The following is a 21,550-nucleotide window of genomic DNA, read 5'->3' as shown; positions in this document are numbered from 1 at the left end:
ACTTTTATTATTAAACAAGTGTGATTTAACTGTACTTCTGTCTCGGTCTGATTTCATGGTTTCTGACAGGTTGCCACCTTCACCCGGACAGTTCGGGTTTGGAATCATGCGTCTGGGTTTAAGACTGCCTGATACCTGGACACATGGTTCAGCCAGGACTATGGCTTCCTAGCAGGGTTGCTGGCTGCAGTTGTCGAAACCGACAGTGTCTGTTACTCTCTCTTTCACGCTGCCCAAAGCCAGCACAAACAATCCCCGCCCCCCCTGCAACACAGACAGGAGAAGAGAGAGGGCTCGATCTGCTCCACTTCCCCCCACCCCTACCCCCCTGTGTCTGCCCACACTCCTCAGAAAAGGAAAGCGGGGGCCAGAAATGTGAAGTCCAGCAGCCTCAGATACATCTAGATGAGGGGGGTGAGTGAGCTCACCATTCATCATTAATCATTCTCTCTCCTGCCTCTGAGTACACTAAGGTAAATCAGGGTTCTCAGAGCACCCCGTGCATCATAGTTCCCCTTTACACCAGAGGCCACAGTGTTCCCCCTTACATCAGAGTCCTCTCCATTCTCAGTGTTCTCCCTTAAATCAGGGTTCCCAGAGCATCCCTTATGTTAGAGTCCCCAGAGGAGTTCTCCCTTACATCAGAGTCTGCAGAGTCCCCCATTGCAGTGAAAGGGAACTCTGCAGATTCAGATGTAAAAGTGGAACTCTGTGGACTCTGATGTAAAGGGGGGCTTTTGTGATTAACTTCATATGATTAGAAATGTTATTTAATTGCAAAATATATATATAGTTTATACTTAAAAAAAAAAAAAAGCCGTGCGCCGCTAAAGTGTTCGGGTTTGACTTGAAGAAAAGGTGGCAACCCTAGTTATAAATAACCCCTGTTAAAAAAAATATGTTTCACCATCTGTGTCCTATTGGGGAGAATTCTCTTCACTTCCTGTCCCATAGCCAAACAGGAAGTGAGAGGAAATCCCTGCAAATTAAGGGAATCCCTTCCAGGTCAGCAAAACTAGTGTCCCCATTAAAAGATTTCCCCTCTATTACTTTTCTGGGGCAACCCAAAATTTGGGATTTTCTTTTACTTTCACTTTCAATGATAATGATAAACAGGACAAGTAGAGGGGAGTGAATCTCCTTAGTGGGGGGGGGGCACAGACTACAATAAAAACTGACAGAGGTTCTAATTCCTCTTCACTCTGTCTAAAACTGAAAAAAAAAGTTTTGGTCTTTAGTTATACTTTAAGCCTCTTGCAATTCCCTGTAATGCAGAGCCCAGAGTGTGAGCCAATAGGTCCACATGCTGGCAAGGAACCTGCTATTAGAAGGAGAAAGCAGAGTGACAGAAAGTGGAGCTCCACACAAGTGGTTTGTGGGCCTCCTGGTTTGGTTTCTTTGATAGACAGCACATTTGTCATTTGTCATTTGACATTTGTCATACGCCAGGAGCCGATCCAGGTGCCGGGACTTGTGTGACAGCGGACGCCCAGCGATTCAAATTAAAGCTGTCACAGCGGGCGACGCTGACCTGTGAGATGATCGGGCTGGCTCTCCTCTCTGATCCCCTGCACTGGTGAGGCTGCATAGATGGGCACTGGTGAGGCTGCATTGGATGGCCACTGGCAAGGCTGCATTGATGGACACTGGTCAGGCTGCATTGATGGACACTGGTCAGGCTGCATTGATGGACACTGGTCAGGCTGCATTGATGGACACTGGTCAGGCTGCATTGATGGACACTGGTCAGGCTGCATAGATGGGCACCAATCAGGCTGCATAGATGGGCACTGATCAGGCTGCATAGATGGGCACTGATCAGGCTGCATAGATGGGCACTGATCAGGCTGCATAGATGGGCACTGGTAAGGCTGCATTGATGGGCACTGATCAGGCTGCATAGATGGGCACTGATCAGGCTGCATAGATGGGCACTGAACAGGCTGCATAGATGGTACTGGTGAGGCTGCATTGATGGGCACTGATCAGGCTGCATAGATGGGCACTGATCAGGCTGCATAGATGGCACTGGTGAGGCTGCATTGATGGGCACTGATCAGGCTGCATAGATGGGCACTGATCAGGCTGCATAGATGGGCACTGATCACACTGCATAGATGGACACTTATCAGGCTGCATAGATGGGCACTGATCAGGCTGCATAGATGGGCACTGATCAGGCTGCATAGATGGCACTGGTGAGGCTGCATTGATGGGCACTGATCAGGCTGCATAGATGGCACTGGTGAGGCTGCATTGATGGGCACTGATCAGGCTGCATAGATGAGCACTGATCAGGCTGCATAGATGAGCACTGATCAGGCTGCATAGATGGACACTTATCAGGCTGCATAGATGGGCACTGATCAGGCTGCATAGATGGGCACTGGTAAGGCTGCATTGATGGGCACTGATCAGGCTGCATAGATGGGCACTGATCAGGCTGCATAGATGGGCACTGATCAGGCTGCATAGATGGCACTGGTGAGGCTGCATAGATGGGCACTGATCAGGCTGCATAGATGGGCACTGATCAGGCTGCATAGATGGGCACTGATCAGGCTGCATAGATGGGCACTGGTAAGGCTGCATTGATGGGCACTGATCAGGCTGCATAGATGGGCACTGATCAGGCTGCATAGATGGGCACTGAACAGGCTGCATAGATGGCACTGGTGAGGCTGCATTGATGGGCACTGATCAGGCTGCATAGATGGGCACTGATCAGGCTGCATAGATGGCACTGGTGAGGCTGCATTGATGGGCACTGATCAGGCTGCATAGATGGGCACTGATCAGGCTGCATAGATGGGCACTGATCACACTGCATAGATGGACACTTATCAGGCTGCATAGATGGGCACTGATCAGGCTGCATAGATGGGCACTGATCAGGCTGCATAGATGGCACTGGTGAGGCTGCATTGATGGGCACTGATCAGGCTGCATAGATGGCACTGGTGAGGCTGCATTGATGGGCACTGATCAGGCTGCATAGATGAGCACTGATCAGGCTGCATAGATGAGCACTGATCAGGCTGCATAGATGGACACTTATCAGGCTGCATAGATGGCACTGGTGAGGCTGCATAGATGGGCACTGATCAGGCTGCATAGATGGGCACTGATCAGGCTGCATAGATGGCACTGGTGAGGCTGCATTGATGGGCACTGATCAGGCTGCATAGATGGACACTGGTGAGGCTGCATAGATGGGCACTGGTGAGGCTACATTGATGGACACTTATCAGGCTGCATAGATGGACACTTATCAGGCTGCATAGATGGCACTGGTGAAGCTGCATAGATGGCACTGGTGAAGCTGCATAGATGGGCACTGATCAGGCTGCATAGATGGACACTGGTGAGGCTGCATAGATGGGCACTGGTGAGGCTGCATAGATGGGCACTGGTGAGGCTGCATTGATGGACACTTATCAGGCTGCATAGATGGACACTTATCAGGCTGCATAGATGGCACTGGTGAAGCTGCATAGATGGGCACTGATCAGGCTGCATAGATGGACACTGGTGAGGCTGCATAGATGGGCACTGGTGAGGCTGCATTGATGGGCACTGATCAGGCTGCATAGATGGACACTTATCAGGCTGCATTGATATCACTGGTGAGGCTGCATTGATGGACACTGATCAGGCTGCATAGATGGACACTTATCAGGCTGCATTGATGGACACTGATCAGGCTGCATAGATATCACTGGTGAGGCTGCATAGATGGGCACTGATCAGGCTGCATAGATGGACACTTATCAGGCTGCATAGATGGCACTGGTGAGGCTGCATTGATGGGCACTGATCAGGCTGCATAGATGGACACTTATCAGGCTGCATTGATATCACTGGTGAGGCTGCATTGATGGACACTGATCAGGCTGCATAGATATCACTGGTGAGGCTGCATAGATGGGCACTGATCAGGCTGCATAGATGGCACTGGTGAGGCTGCATATATAGGCATAGCTGAGCCCTGTATTCTTTATGTAACGCACTCCTGAACTCTGCACTCTGTTTTTTCTCTATCTTATCTTCATAACATTTGCTAGTTATATCTCAAAAATTTCTAAGACATATCGTTTTTTTTTAATCTCATGGAGGAAATGTGAGAAATAACATATATATTATACAATCATTCCATAAACTGGGCGGCACAGTGGTGCAGTGGGTAGCACTCTCGCCTTGCAGTAAGAAGGGTTGCTGGTTCGAATCCCGACCACGACACTACCTGCCTGGAGTTTGCATGTTCTCCCTGTGTCTGCATGGGTTTCCTCCGGGTACTCCGGTTTCCTCCCACACTCCAAAGACATGCTGGTAGGTTAATTGGATCCAGTCTAAATTGGCCCTAGTATAGGTATGAATGTGAGTTAGGGACCTTAGATTGTAAGCTCCTTGAGGGTATAGGGACTGATGTGAATGTATAATATATATATATATATATGTAAAGCGCTGCGTAAATTGACGGCGCTATATAAGTACCTGAAATAAATAATAAATAAATAAATAAACACATGCACTGCATATATCTTTTGAGGAAAATATGCTTATAAAATACTGTTTACCAATAAAAAAAAAAAAATATGTCCCCGGATTTCATTTTAAAAATCTGTTCACCTTAACAGAGAGGGACCTCAGGTAAGTATTAGGGGGGCTGCCGAACAAGGCTTTTTATCTTATTGTAGAGAATGAATAAAGATAAAGTGGTTGTAAAGGCAGAAGGTCTTTTAAGGCCTGGCTGGTAGCCCGGGACTTGAAGTTCTGAGCCCTGTAATAGGTTGATGGATTACAACTCATCGTGTTTGGCAAAAGACTAAAGTAGTATAAAAATCTACACAACCAATGGGGAGATCCGCGACACAGCAAGGCACCGGAGACAACATAAACATGAACTGGTCTCCATGTAAACGCTACATATAGCAGCTCTGTCCTTTCTCCTTCAAGGTTACTTCCTTCCTTACATTTGCAGTGCCACCTAAAAGACGGCTGTTTGCAAACTTCTCAGAGAAGAAAGAGGAAATTAATAGGCTTTCCGGTGTTCAGCCACATCTCTTGTTCTGATGTGCTGCATGCTGCTCCTAAATGGCTTTAAATAAACACACACAACACGCAACACTTGGCCTCGCTCTTTACATGCTACCAAAAAAAAAAAGGGGTCAGATTCACCTGGCACTGGCAAAGCACGATTTCCAGGCAAGATGCAGATTTTCGTGCCAGGCTGTAACCACCACCCAAAATCTGCATTGTTCAAGACTTGAGCCTTACGTTAGCCACACACCTGACTGCGGCTTGGAAACAAAGCAAAGGAAGCGACTCCACTTATGTCAACTGCAAGATAAGACTGAGGATGTGAACATCAAGTTACACGTAAAAAAAATAAAAAAAACATGAAATGGACGTCGTCTCAGCCTGCCGGCATTCTGGGTGAGATGGGATCTTATAATCCACCAAGATGTTCTTTATTTATTTTATTTATTTGTGGCAGTAAAGATCTGAAAGCATGCACAAGACTGGCACGGGTTTTGATTAAAAGAGAAATATTTTTTGTTTTTTTTAATCCCAGAATCATACTTCGATCCGATGCTGCCTCTGTCCAAACCCCCCCCCCCGCCGCCTCTGCACTTAGAACCGAGCGATCGAACACCGCCGATGGCTCAGTTCTCTCAGCTCCCTGAGCAGAAAGCTGCTGACTGTCAGTCAGGGTCTCTCCGCTCTCACCCCCCCCCCCTCGCGGTCATTGGAGCTGTGAAGGGGCGGGGAGCGGACGTCTCAGGCTCTTATTGGCTCACAGAGAGCATCAGTCCAGGCACCTGCCGGATCCAGACATTATTATTGGGATGACGCGGTGCCTGGACTGATTTTTGTGACTTCAGCAGAGAGCGGACTTCAGTCCGCTCTCTGATGAAAACGGGTCACAGGAGTGCAAAAACGAATTGCACTCTTGTGACCCATTGGAGCAGTGGCGGCTGGTGCTCAAATTTTTTGGGGGGCGCAAACGAAATGAAAAATTCGGAAAAAAACCCCATCAATTGCAGCCTCGCTGTACCATCAATCGCAGCCACTGTGCCCAAAAAGGGACCAGCCACCTGAATAGGGGGTGGCAGCGGTGCCATAGATTCATGCAATGCACGAATCTATCTATTGGTGCTAGAGGGGGGGTGGCAGGAGAGAGGGGGCGGCGCCTGTGCGTCCTTTTGGACGCACCGCCACTGCATAGGAGGGGCCCAGCCAAACGAGCCCAGGCTGGACTTCTCCTTTAGGTATTACCACATGATCCTAATCTTGAATTTTGCAAACGAGAAATCTGTTTTAATCTAAATTTATGGGATTGTTAGCACGTGACTAAAGCCCCTGTACACGGCTGAATGTCGGGAGACAACAGCCAGTTAAAAAAAAAAACAGCCGACATTCGGCCTTTGTGCATGTCGGTCTTTCCAACAGGCCGTTCAGCTGGCTTCTGTCGGACATGCATGCTGGAAAACCAGCAGCTGACCCAACAAGCTCCACCCACTACAAGCTGCCTATAGAAACTACAGGAGGGGGCGGGGACAAGACCAGTCACCCTGCACAAAGAGAGAAAGCAGAGCTGTGGGAGGGGCCCAGCAGGCTCCACCCACTACAGGCTGCCTATATAAACTACAGAAGGGGGTGGAGATAAGACCAGTCACCCGGCAGAGCTGTGAGAGGGACCCAGCAAGCTCCACCCACTACAGGCTGCCTATAGAAACTGAAGGGGGTGGAGACAAGGCTAGTCACCCTGCACAAGGAGAGAGAGCAGAGCTGTGGGAGGGACCCAGCAGGCCACGCCCACTACAGGCTGCTTATAGAAACTACAGGAGGGGGTGGAGACACGACCAGTCACCCTGCAGAGCTGTGGGAGGGACCCAGCAAGCTCCACCCACTACAGGCTGCCTATAGAAACAACAGGAGGGGGTGGAGACAAGACCAGTCACCCTGCACAAGGAGAAAGAACAGCAGTGGCTGGTCTTTAATTCAGGAAACTCCTACACAAAGCAAAACGCTTTCAATTGAATTATTGCACAGATCTGGAAGAAATACACAAAACACACAAAGGTTCAAGTAAGAGTACACATGCCCCTTGTATTTAAAAAAAAACATTTGCTTATCTCAGAGTTATGCTTTAAGGAAGCTCAAAGCACGTTGGCCGATATGCCAGCCAACCAAACTATTTATTACTGTAAAAAGAGACATTTGTATGCGTGTTTATTGCTGTCACTTGGCCGGTTTCTTTTTTTGGTTTGCAGGAAATTCCTCGCACAAATATGTTTTTGACTCAGTGAAACTTTTAGCCGGGGTGGGAGGCTTCCTCATAGTAGGCTGAGACGTGTTGTGTAAGTTTGTCTGTCTGTGTGACTGGTGTCTGTCCTGTAATTAGTAGTCCGTGTCACACAAACTGTGTCACCGGTGGTTACAGTCACAGGAAAGGGACCTTTAATTAGGCTGAAATCTCAAGCCTGGTGACTTGAAAACGGTGTTTTTAGCTGCTAGAGAAAACATTAAAGAAGAAGAAGGAGAAAATAAACAGAAGGGATTATTTATAGATCAAGGTCTGGAGGGAAGTCAGCAGCTTTTCTGTCTAAACAAAGAAATGTATACGCCGTCCTGGGCTGTGCGCTGGAAAGTGGCTCCCCGCCGTTGTGTAAATAATGGCCTATCATCACCCTCGATCCCGCACACACCTGTCTCAATGTGCAGGAGGCCCACTTTCTCCAAATGACAATAACGCGCTTGTTCATCCGTTCGCTCAAACACATTTTGTTTGCTCTTAAGAACGTAATGAGTAAGGAAAGAGCACACAAGTTGGCTCTTCTGAGGGGAAATGGCCATAAAAGAGACAGACATTGTTACACCCTTCACTCTGGACAGAATATAACTGGGGTGGGGGGATACAATCATACACCATCAGTGTACTGCGGTGCAGGAAGGACTGATAACAGATAGTAGCAGAACTTCATCTGAGGCTGTATATTTAACTATAGACACCAGACAGCAGTCTGCAGACCCAACACGCAGGAGTTCTTCTTCCATAAAAAGGTGAGATCGATCGACCAGACGGTGGCTGCGAGTACAATCTTAGAGGGACAATATCACAGGTATACAGTGGGGAAAATAATGATTTGATCCCCTGCAGATTTTGTAAGTTTGCCCACTTACAGAGAAATGAAGGGTCCATAATTTTTATCGTAGGTGTATTCTAAATCAGTGGTCTCCAAACTGTGGCCCTGGGGCCTATTACGGCCCTTTGCTAGCTTTTTTCCGACCCTATGGGCACTAATTTATCCACTGATATCAACAATGGGGCATAATTTCTCCCTCCACTAACACCAGTGAGGGGGCACAATTCCTCCCAATGACACCAACAATGGGGCACAATTCCTCCCAATGACCTAATGACCCAAAGCCACCAACAATTATACCCAATGACACCACTGATGGTGCACAATTTCTTCTACTGACACCAACAATGAGGCACAATTCACCCGAAAGACACCAACAATTGGTCCCATTGACATCAACAATGGGCACAATTCCTCCCAATGACACCAACAATGGGGCACAATTCCTCCCAATGACCTAATGATCCAAAGCCACCAACAATTATGCCCAATGGCACCACTGATGGTGCACAATTTCTCCTTCTGACAGGAACAATGAGGCACAATTCACCTGAAAGACACCAACAATTGGGCCCATTGACATCAACGATGGGCACAATTCCTCCCAATGACACCAACAATGGGACACAATTCCTCCCAATGACCTAATGGCCCAAAGCCACCAACAATTATGCCAAATGACACCACTGATGGTGCACAATTCCTCCTACTGACACCAAAAACGAGGCACAATTCACCGGAAAGACACCAACAATTGGGCCCATTGACATCAACAATGGGCACAATTCCTCCCAATGACACCAACAATGGGGCACAATTCCTCCCAATGACCTAATGGCCCAAAGCCACCAACAATTATGCCCAATGGCACCACTGATGGTGCACAATTTCTCCTACTGACAGGAACAATGAGGCACAATTCACCAGAAAGACACCAACAATTGGGCCCATTGACATCAACGATGGGCACAATTCCTCCCAATGACACCAACAATTGTGCCCAATGACACCAGTGATAGGGCATGAATCCTCCCAATGATACCAACTTTGGGGCACAATTCCTGCCGCTGACACCAAAGATGGTTGCATTGTTTTTTCCTGCTGACATTGGGACCTTTTCTGCTCCCAATGTCTACAGTCCGGCCCCCCCTAAAGTCTGATGGATAGTAAATTGGCCCCTTGTTTGGAAAGTTTGGAGACCCCTGTTCTAAATGATAGAGACAGAAAAACAAAAACACATGATACAAATGTTATAAATTGAGTTTCAGTTCATTGAGTAAAATAGTATTTGATACCCTACCAACCAACAATAATTCTGGCTCCTACAGCCTGGCTACAGTAGGTGCTCATGTGGTACACAGATTAGTCCTGTTAATGTAAGAAGGTGCTCCTAACAACAACTCGTTATGTTTATAAAAGACACCTGTCCACAGAATCTCTTTCTTCCATTCCAACCTCATCATCATGGGCAAGACCAAAGAGCTGTCAAAGGATGTCAGGGACACGATTGTAGACCTGTACAAGGCTGGAATGGGCTACAAGACCATCAGCAAGAAGCTTAGTGAGAAGGAGACAACTGCTGGAGCGATTATTCAAAAATAGAAGAAATACAAAATAACCATCAATCGCCCTCGGTCTGGAGCTCCATGCAGGATTTCGACTCACGGGGTAAGGATTATCATGAGAAAAGTGAGGGATCAGCCCAGAACTAGATGGGAGGACCTTGTGAATGATCTCAAGGCAGTTGGGACCACAGTCACCAAACAAACCATTGGTAACACAATATGCCGTCATGGATTGAAATCCTGCAGCGCCCGCAAGGTCCCCCTCCTCAAGAAGGCACATGTACAGGCCTATCTGAAGTTTGCCAATGAACCTCTAAATGATTCAGAGAAGGATTGGGAGAAAGTGCTGTGGTCAGATAAAACCAAAATTATTGTCATGAACTTGACTCGCCATGTTTGGAGGAAGGAAAATGCTGACTATGACCCTAAGAACACCATCCCTACAGTCAAGCAGGGAGGTGGAAACATGATGGTTTAGGGCTGTTTCTCTGCTAAACGTACAGGCCGACTTTGCTGCATTGAGGGGCCAATGGACGGGGCCATGTATTGTAAAATCTTGGATAAGAACCTTCTTCCCTCGGCTAGAACCTGGGTCTTCCAGCATGACAATGACCCAAAACATACCCCCAAGGCAACAAAGGAGTGACTCAAGAAGAAGCACATTAAGGTCATGGAGTGGCCTTAGTCTCCAGACCTTAATCCCATAGAAAATTTATGGAGGGAGCTGAAACGTCACTCCAAGTGACAGCCAAGAAAGCATACCAGGTCACCAACTACAAGAAACGTCTTACCTCTGCGCTTGCCAACAAGAGTTTCTCCACTAAGTACTAAGTCATGTTTTGCTTGGGGATCAAATACTTTTTTTTGCTCACTGAACTGCAACTTAATTTATAGCATTTATTTTATGTGTTTTTTCTGGATTTTTGGCTGATATTCTGTCTCTATCATTTAAAATACCCCTGTGATAAAAAAATTATAGACCGTTCATTTCTTTGTAAGTGGGCAAACATACAAAATCTGCTAATGATCAAATAATTATATATATATATATATATATATATATATATATATATATATATATATATATATGTATAGACATGTACATTTCCACTACCAAAAACATACAGGAGAAATAAAAAAAATATTCTGGCTAACTTCAAATCAACCTAATATCAAATCTTTTTACCTAGTCTGTGTATTTTCCTCATGTGATCCTATAGTCTGCAAATTCTGAATTAATCACAAAAGCCAGGAGGTGGACATTCGGGTCATGTGACTGCTGTGATTGGCTGCCACAGCGGTCACATGATTGGAAAGCTCCTGATCGCTAGTATGCATCAGGAGCTTTCCGGTAACCTCTGGTGACCGTGCTGCGAGAGGATAAGTCACCGATACGGTATATCACGGTATATAGCACCGCCGGCTGCAGTGGGGAAAAGTCAAAGCGAGGCATGGAGAGCAGATGGTGAGGTGGCGAGGAGGATGATGTCTCCGGTATGCAACGTGTTTCACGAGTATGCGCGCCGCGGGTGGTACGGCAGCCGCGCTCCTTTTTCAAACTCGTCGCATACTGGAGACGTCATCCTCCTCGCCACCTCTGCGCTCCAAGCCTCACTTTGACCTCTCCTCCCCAACACAGCCGGCTTTCCATTCAACGGTGATATACAGTGAGCACAGCGCTTCTCCAAGATGCAACTGGAGGACTGGAATGTCTGCCGATGAACCCCTCCCCTTGCTGGGACCATATTACTTGATGAGCTGTATTTTTAACTTCACAAATGTGAGTTGCCAATATTAAGTGCTATTAAAATTGTCAACATCCTACACCTAGAGGCACCTGTCTCCTTGTATCTATTGCTGTGATTCTGCCTGCGGTCTCAAAACACACTACAATCGTAAAACGCAGGTTCAGCACCTAAAAACGCACGTTTTTTTTTTTTTGCCGCACTGGAATCAGATGGCATGGGTGTTCATACCCATGTGATCCAATGCTTCTGCTTTTGGGGTGTCGATTAAACTGACACCTGAAGCAGATCGCATGAATACAGTGCGATTGCTATGCGGTAAACTCATCGATTCTTATGCCTTTCCTGCATCACATCAGTGTGAACCGAGCATAAAGATACATACAGAGCTGTGCCTCGGTTTGGGTGCCCTAATAGCTAGCTGCTTGCTGTGGGGGCACTCAGCGGGGGGGGAGGGGGGCCAGAAGCGCCGGCGGGGGACCCAATAAAAAGAGGATCCTGGCTGCTCTGTGCAAAACCAATACACAACGCAGGTAAGTATGACATGTTTGTTACCGTGTTTCCCCCCAAAATAAGCCCGGGTCTTATATTAATTTTGCCAACAAAAGACACAGTAGGGCTTATTTTCGGGGTAGGTCTTACCATGTAATTCTCTGTCTTCTCTTCCCCTCTCCCTCCCTGCCTGACAGGAATCCGCTGTGTAAAATGTTTGTAAAATCCTATAATCCACTCTATTACAGTAGTATATAATGTACAATGTGTTTGTTTCTGTAATATAATTGTGCCAAATACCTTCGTTAAAGCGCCGCTCTGCGCTTCTGTGACCTGCCGGAGCTCTCTTCCCCGCAATTATATTACAGAAACACACACATTGTACGTTATATACTACTGTATTAGAGTGGATCATAGGATTTTACAAGCATTTTAAACTAGGGCTTATTTTCGGGGTAGGGCTTATAGTGCAGCCTTCCTGGAAAATAACGCTAGGTCTTATTTTCGAGGTAGGTCTTATTTTCAGGGAAACACGGTAGTTTAAAAGAAAAAAACCTGGAGACTTTAGTATCACCTTAACATAATTCACATTTGTTTTTCGGCCTGGATATTAACAGATACAAGATTGCAGTATTCCTATTTTCATTTCTACACATACACGAATTATTCACTTACCTGGATGATTGGGTGCCCTCCGGTAGAGGCTTTCACTGCCCCGCGGCTGCCCTCTGTCTCATAATGGGCACGATGGTGTTGTTTCGGCTGCACTTCAATCTGGAGTTCGTAGGATCCGGTCTGACTCGGCAGAGGCCACTCCAGAGCAGGAAGTGAGGCAACTGGGATGCTGCAAAAAGCAGTAGAAATGGTTAATGATCCCTGGTGAGGACATAATAAATGCAAGTAATCTTGCTTGACAAGAGGGTTTCATGGTAAACCTAATGCATGTAATAAAAGTCACTTATATAGCACTAGACAAGCTCTGTAAAGCCACAATACTTTTCTGATGAAATGCATGTTTACCTGTATTATTTTGTTTGAAACTTTGTACAGCTATTTCTGTATGTTCTTGTTAAAGTGGTTGTAAACCCTTCCATATACCCAGTGCAGTGATTGGCCTCTGCACAGGGATGAAACAAATCCTCCTATAAAAAATTATATGCTGTCTTCTCTTTTCTCCAGCCTTTCAAAGTGCTGAATTAATAAAGCTTGTTTGAGATACCAGAAAAAAGGGGGGCCGGGAGGGCCAGGGCCGTCTTTAAGGCAGGGCAAAAGGGACAGTTGCCCTTTGCCCTGTCATTGTTGTGGGGCCCAAAGCAGCTGCCTTATACTTGCCAACTATCCCGGTTTATATTCCCTTGTCCCTTGAAAATTTAGTCCTGTGCTGTGTCCCAATATCTCAGTGTGAAGTGCTGTTACTAATGCTGCCCAGCTCTGCCCTATTGCTGCGCCCCTCACTACATACTTGCCAAAGATTTCCAGCTTTGCTCTGCATGATTTAGAATTTGCCACAGTGTACTGCCTCCTAACTAATCCCATCCCTACACCACTGCCACAGATCCCAGGAGTCCTAGGATCCCTAGGTGTTTTCTGTCTATTGATGGGTCCCCTCACCTCCCCAGTCAATGGTGTGCAGGCAGTGAGGAGATGATGTGCTGTAACCAATCTGTGAGCAGTAATGATGTGCACTAACCTCTAGCAACCAATCAGTGAGCAGTAATAATGTGCAGTAACCTCTAGCAACCAATTAGTGAGTGGTAAAGATGTCCAGTAACCTCTAGCGACCAATCAGTGAGCAGTATTGATGTACAGTAATCTCTAGCAACCAATCAACAAGCAGGAGCCATGTGCTGTAACCATTAGCAACTAATCAGTGAGCCGTAATGTGTGCTATAACCTCTAGCAGCCAGTCAGTGTGCAGTAATGATACGTTGTAACCTCTGCCAACTAATCGGGGCTCAAAAAAGTGTTTGCCCAGGGTCCAATCAATATTAAAGATGGCCCTGCGGAGAGCTGAAGTTACACACTGCAGAGCTCAGAGAGGAGAGGTCTGAGAGCCGATTGGACGGAAGAGACACACCCCCTTTCACGCAGCACACAGAAACAGAGCTGAGGCTGCCAATCAGCTGGAGATCCCCCCTTTTTTTTCTCTTGGTGTCAGGAAAACTTGTCAGAAGAAACTCATCTTGATAGCAGAGGAAGGAGGCAGCAGACAGAAATGACAGTGCTCTAGACTTAGACAAGTACACACTATAGAGGGATGTGCTTTGTTCATATTTCATGTCTGAGGTTTACAACCACTTTAAATAAAGTAATAGTAACAGCTGGAAGGGCCACGCTTCGCACTTCGGGAGTCATGCCATCCGATCATTCCAGCAACTTTAAACAGGCTAGTGACATTGGAAAGTACAGGCTGCTTTATGCCACAACAGAGCAGACCTGTTGCTCCCAGGCCACAAAATCCACTCATGTCGGGCAGAATATTGTTTGAAATGCTACATCTGACTGCAGCAGGGGTGGTTTCCAGAACAGGGTTCGAGTCAGTTCTACAAGTTCTTGTAAACTGTTATGGTTTAAAGTGGAAGTACCATTTCAGAGTCCCCAGTGAGAAAAGCACTAAAGACACATAAATGTCATTTATAGACGGGCAATACTGATTTTTGGCCACATGGAGAGATGTAATGCAGGGCCAAGACTAAGGGGGGGGGGGGGGGGGGCAGGGGGGGCAGCTGCCCCTGGTGCTGCATTGGGAGGGGCGCCACAGCTGGTACTGATCCTCTAGCAATTAGTGAGTGTTTTGCTGCTATACTCTTAGGAGTGTTAAGCAATTCCACTATGCTCCGTATCCTGATGGGATGGCTGATAGTATCTATACCGGTAAAGCTCTATAAATGCCGGGCGCTCCAGTGGAGGGGCAGAGCAGAGAGCCCGAGCCAGCAGCTCCTGCCCCCAGCACAGCCTGGCGGCACAGTGTCTCCGAGCGTCACTGGCGCCCCTGCGCCTCTGGCCAAATGCGGTACTGCACATCCCAGCAGCTTAAATCCTGCTTGTCTTGCAAGACAACGCTCGCAAACTGAATCAGGATTCAAAAACCTCGCAATCCGAGGTTTCACTGTAAAAGGAATAAAAGTATTCAATGTAATTCACTGTAAAAGGAATCAAAATATAAAAAATTAAGGGGAAAGTGTAAAAAAATAAAAAATAAACAATAAAAAAAATGAACAATTGTTAAAGCGCCCCCATCCCCTTGTGCTCCATATGTAGATCACGCCCGCATATGTAAACGGTGTTTAAACCACACATGTGAGATATCGCTGCGATCGTTAGAGCGAGAGCAAAAGTTCTAGCACTAGACCTCCTCTGTAACTCTAAACTGGTAACCTATAAAAAATGTTAAAGCGTCTTCTACGGAGATTTTTAGGTAACGTAGTTTGTCGCCATTCCACAAGCGTTTGCAATTTTAAAGCATGACATGTTAGGTATCTATTTACTTGACGTAACATCATCTTTCTCAATATACAAATATTGTGTTTTTTTGTTTTGTTTTTTAATTCATGAAAAAGTATTTTTTTCCCAAAAAATTGCATTTGAAAAATTCCTGCGCAAAAACCGTGTGACATAAAAAATTGCAGCGACCACCATTTTATTTCCTAGGGTCTCTGCAATTTTTTTTTTTTTTTTTAATGTTAGGGGGTTCTGAGTAATTTTCTAGCAAAAATAAAATTAATTTCACATGTAGGAGAGGAGTGCCAGAATTGACTTAGGTGGCAAGTGGTTAAACTGGACGCCTTGCTTTAAATTCACACTGTGTTATGTAGATGGAAATAAAATGAGGCACATGTGACCTGATGAAAGCAATAAACAATAGCAAGTGTTTCTAAGTGCTCATTATCCATATGTAAATATTTTTAAACATCCTAGAATGTAACCTTCCAGTCTGAGTATTTCCTTTTCTATGTAGAAAAGGGAATACAACTTTCACAGTGCTCTGTATCCACAGGAAAATAACTGTATTGTATCCCTAAGGTGCATAAAGACAATATGGCGCATTCTCCAGCTTGACAGCACAAAAAGTCTTTTTTGAACAGGTTCAACAACTAAAGTTGAAATCAGAGGTTTTTTGTTGTATGTATTTGCAAATATAAGTAAAACAAACATTACTGCAAAAAAACTGAAAGCAGGCGTATTGTTGTACCTTTAGGAAGGAAGGGGAAACCTTCAAGGCATGCCCGCTCTTAAATGTATTTACTTTTATGTGCAAATGTATACAACATAATCCTGTTTTTACCCTAAAATGTGGATAAAGCTTGAATAGGCTTTTTGTACTGAGTAGCTGGAGAGTATGCTGGGGAATTCCCCTGACGATGTCTTTTTGATGACGAAACGCATTGGGTGGAGCCATGGTATGTGACGTCACCACGCAACAGAGCAGAGCAAAACGTCGCTATATTTGGGATTGGAGTGGATTTTTGTTTAAATACATTTTTTTCTGTAATAATATACTGCACCATGAGAGTGTCCTTTCTCTTTAAGCTGCATGCATCGCTGAATGCATGAGGCCGCTGTTGCCGGGAGGGGTTCTAGCTGAGCCTGACCTTTGACTGCCTGAATTGGGGGTCAATCGTGTTCGATAAGAGGCTGTGTGTGTCACTGGGAGCAGTGGAAGATCTTCTCTTTTGGTCACACTTATTTCTTACTGCTTATTCCACCCGGATTTGATATGGACTTTATATTCATCTGGATTCAACCTGTATATAATAAGCGCTACACTTCCTTGTTTTAATCTATGCTGAGGAATTGTATTGTTCTGAAGATTCCCATCTGTCAGTGTGAGATTTCTGTGTGTTTATGACCTCGGTAAGCAAAGAATCTTTATTATTGCACTCATGTAACGCTGAATAAGCTTATTTTTGGGCCTTGTTCCTCACGTATTGAGCAATGAGGGGTCTTTATGTACCAAGTGTCAGCAAGTCATTTCAACATTTTCTTTTACTTCTCCAATAATCTTGCCTCATTATTCATGGAATATCTGCTACCTCACCGCAAAACCATAATTCATTGAAAGAGTAGTTGTTTAAAAGAAAGGATGGTAAATCCCGCCTTCTTATCAATAAGGCCCCACCCACCTACAAAACATCTGCTCAGCCTGCCTCTATACCACTAATAGTTCCACCCATTCTGCATATTGTTGTAGGGAAGCTAGCTTTAGGATTGGTAGCGGCCCTACATTAGGGGAGCACGGGTGTCGCCCCCCCCCTCCCTAGCCATGCGTCTGGCCCCCTGATCTGTATGCAGGGCGCCAGACGCATTGATTCCAAATTGGGGTTTTTTTTTTATTTTGAAGCACGTGAGGTTCTAATAGGCTTCAAAAAAGCGTGGGCTCGGGGGTGCAGAGCAATGCGCCCAAAGCCCATCCAGTTGTGTGACAATAGCAAATGAATATTCGCTATTGTAACACTGTCTCTCCTCCCGGGCAATCAGGAAGCGGGTCGTGAGACCCATCACCCGATTGGCCGATAGGAGACCCGATCAGATTGGCCACCAGTAGGAGGAGGGAGGAGATGCAGGGGAAGCGAGGAAGCACCTGGAGAGGACAGCCCGGAGAGAAGCTGACGCTAATGTGGCCAGCGATGAAACTGAATTTGACACCCCTGATTTACCCTACCCAAGCTCCTCCAAGGTCTTCACTCTGTGGCTGTCAGGGTTGGCTCAGCCCTTCCTTCTCTGAGCTGGCCGCTCAGGTGTCGGCTAATTGCCAGCTCCCATCTCTCTCCACAGTTAACCAGCTGTTGTGGATCTGCTCGTCAGTCCTGCCTACTTAAAGATCTCCAGCTCACTTCATTCCTGCCTTCGCCTTGGTCACATCACAAGAAACCATCCCCTGCGTTCCTGTTTAAAGACTGGCTTTGCTGACATCCCTTCTGGCTCCTTATCCTGCTTGCTGTTCCTCTACTTGGATCCCTGACTTCTGGCCTGGCCGATTACCCGATCTGGTTACTGAACTCTGGCTTGGCTGACTACCCGATCCGGTTACTGGACTCTGGCTATGCTTTGACTACACTTACTCTATTTACCTTTTTAATTTTATTAATAAACAAGTGTGATTTTACTGTACTTGTGTCTCGCTCTGGTTCATGGTTTCTTACAGTGTCCTGCTGGATACTTCAGAAATGGAAAACAATGGAAAACCTGTCTAACTTTAAGGCTGGGTTCACACTTACGCGAATTGGATGAGGGTTTCCCCGCATCCAATTCGCATGACATGAGAGTGTGCCCGGATCTCAATGTAGCTGGTTCACACATCTCCGGGGCGGCCACGGAGCGTACAGCAAAAGGGTCCTGTGCATCTTTGGCTCCGTTTCAGGTTCCAAATTCAGGCAAAAATTGGGACCTGATTCGCTCCTGAATTGGAGAACAGGGAAGCACCGGACGCCCTGCTGCAAGCCGCTCCGCACATAGTGTGAACCCGGCCTAAATGAAAGATAAGATGGCTTTGCACAGGATTTAATGGAGATTATATTGCACATGTGCAGAATAAGCAGAGCCTGTCTCCAATATATTTGAGGAGGATGTTGTGTGGCACCCAGCAGGCTATACATTGAATATCTAGGTGGAGTGGGTACAGGTAAAGTTATGACTTTGGAGGAGGACCAATAAAGCACCTTTGTACAGAGAGCCCTGTGCAATAACATCAGAAAACAAGCCTTCTTTGGTGTTAACATAACAATATAAATGACTTTTGTGTTTGCGGCTTTGAAGAAGAGTCACTCTGTTTTCTATTGACAGTGGAATGTAAGACTCTCAAAGTGCATCTTTATACCTTGAAGGTATAACTTACATCAAATGTTACATGGACAAAGCAAATAGCTGGTGGGTGGGCTGAACTCCCGTGACCCCTTGGAACTCCTAAGCACAGGGTTGGTGGCTCAGCTAAACTAAGAAAACTACTTTGACCGAGTACGAAGGTCTTAGGCAATCCTCTCTTTGAGATATATACACTAAATTTCCAAAAGTATTGGGACGCCTGCCTTTACATGCACATGAACTGTAAGTCTTAGTCCGTAGGGTTCAATATTGAGTTGGCCCACCCTTTGCAGCAATAACAGCTTCAACTCTTCTGGGAAGGCTTTCCACAAGGTTTAGGAGTGTGTCTATGGGACTGTTTGACCATTCTTCCAGAAGCGCATTTGCGAGGTCAGGCACTGATGTTAGACGAGGCCTGGCTCGCAGTCTCCGCTCTAATTCTCTGTGCAGGCCAGTCAAGTTCCTCCACCCCAAATTTGCTCATCCATATCTTTATGGACCTTGCTTTGTGCACTGACTGGTCCAAATCATTTGGTGGAGGGGGGATTGTGTGGTGTGGGGTTGTTTTTCAGGGGTTGGGCTTGGCCCCTTAGTTCCAGTGAAGGGAACTCTTAAGGCGTCAGCATACCAAGACATTTTGGACAATTTTATGCTCCCAACTTTGTGGGAACAATTTGGGGATGGCCCCTTCCTGTTCCAACATGACTGCGCACCAGTGCACAAAGCAAGGTCCGTAAAGACATGGATTAGCGAGTTTGGGGTGGAGGAACTTGACTGGCCTGTACAGAGTCCTGACCTCAACCCAATAGAACACCTTTGGGATGAATTAGAGAAGAGACTATGAGCCAGGCCTTCTCGTCCAACATCAGTGCCTGACCTCACAAATGCGCTTCTGGAAGAATGGTCAAACATTCCCATAAACACACTCCTAAACCTTGTGGACGGCCTTCCCAGAAGAGTTGAAGCTGTTATAGCTGCAAAGGGTGGGCCAACTCAACATTGAATCCTATGAACTAATGCCCCGTACACACGGTCGGATTTTCCGACGGAAAATGTGTGATAGGACCTTGTTGTCGGAAATTCCGACCGTGTGTGGGCTCCATCACACATTTTCTACGGACTAATGCCCCGTACACACGGTCGGATTTATCGATGGAAAATGTCCGATCGGAGCGTGTTGTCGGAAATTCCGACCGTGTGTGGGCTCCATCGGACATTTTCCATCGGATTTTCCTACACACAAAGTTTGAGAGCAGGAGATAAAATTTTCCGACAACAAAATCCGTTGTCGGAAATTCCTATCGTGTGTACACAAATCCGACGGACAAAGTGCCACGCATGCTCAGAATAAATAAAGAGATGAAAGCTATTGGCCACTGCCCCGTTTATAGTCCCGACGTACGTGTTTTACGTCACCGCGTATAGAACGATCGGATTTTCCGACAACTTTGTGTGACCGTGTGTATGCAAGACAAGTTTGAGCCAACATCCGTCGGAAAAAATCCTAGGATTTTGTTGTCGGAATGTCCGAACAAAGTCCGACCGTGTGTACGGGGCATTAGACTGGGATGCCATTAAAGTTCATGTGCGTGTAAAGGCAGGCGTCCCAATACTCGGTAAATTAGCGTATATAATTCCAAGAGAGAATTGCCTAAAACCTTTGTACTCTGTCAAAGTAGTTTACTTAGTGCAGCTGAGCCACCAACTCTGTGCTTAGGAGATCTAAGGCTTGAATGTGCGTGTAAAGGCAGGCGTCCCAAGACTTTTGACAATATAGTGTATACATAGGCCTTTCCAAATGGAGAATGAATTTCCAGGTAATGTCACACCAATAAATGATCGCATCAGCCACTGGGTTTCAAGAGACACTTTCACTTTTGAAACCCAGTGGTTTCCAATTATTCAGGCCCCTCCTGCCAACCCACTGATGCTCACCTTGCTAGGGCTCCCCAGCTACTTCTTCCTATGTCCTCAGTGTCAGCTAATGCCAAACGCCAAGACGAGTGGTGGCCTCACTCCTTCTGTAATGTGACCATGCTTGGGCCTAGCGATACTTCATTAGGCCCAAAAATCTTCACGTGGCAGAAGGCCCTCCACAAGGCACTTGAATTGGCAGAGTTACAGTGTCTCATTAAAACAAGGTATTATCTGTGTGTAACAAATATACCAACCCATGGACAATCACTTCAAGGCCTGTTTTAAAGGTGGACCTGTTATTAAAAATTGAATTCCTGTTATTCTTCCCACAACACTTGCTTAATCTGAAAAACTGTAGAAGGAGGCTCAACCATAACCTTGTCATGACCAAATTGTTCCTCTCGGAAAGCCATGGCTGCCAACCACCATTGAAATGTGCCACACAATCTCTGCTAAAAAAGAGGAACCGAGTTCTCTTCGGCTGATTTCCCCCTTCAGTGGAAATCACATGGATGTCTACAATGGGATCCTGAAGTAGCGGTTTCTAAAACCACTTGTCTATGTGTTTCTGCTGACTTTTACGAGTTTAAAGTGGTTGTAAACCTCAGACATGAAATATGAACAAAGCATCTCCCTCTATAGCAGGGTTTCTCAACCAGGGTCCCATGGAACCATAGGGCTCCTCCAGAGGTTGCTAGGGGTTCCTTGAGCAATGAGAAGTTTTTGCCTCTCAGATAAGTTCCCACCTACTCCAGTGATCTTTATGGCTGTCTACAAGGAGGTCATTCTTCCCAATGGCCATAGTTATAAGGAGCATTCTTCCCTATCACCATCACATTCATTTATCATGAGTTGTAGATAAAGTCATTTTTAGCAGAGG

General features: G+C 46.1%; 1 protein-coding gene across 1 annotated transcript in view; it reads right to left on the bottom strand.

Moving 5' to 3' along the window:
• NFATC2 (nuclear factor of activated T cells 2) overlaps positions 1–21,550 on the bottom strand; it is a gene marked incomplete in the record, with an annotated part of 153,617 nt that overhangs the window by 123,849 nt on the left and 8,218 nt on the right. The window contains 1 exon segment of the mRNA XM_073607254.1: positions 12,628–12,796. Within this exon segment, the coding sequence (XP_073463355.1) occupies positions 12,628–12,796 (169 nt within the window).

The sequence above is a fragment of the Aquarana catesbeiana genome, linkage group LG12 (assembly GCF_042186555.1).
Source record: "Aquarana catesbeiana isolate 2022-GZ linkage group LG12, ASM4218655v1, whole genome shotgun sequence".
NCBI lineage: Eukaryota > Metazoa > Chordata > Amphibia > Anura > Ranidae > Aquarana > Aquarana catesbeiana.
This window is presented reverse-complemented; position numbering and strand designations above follow the sequence as displayed.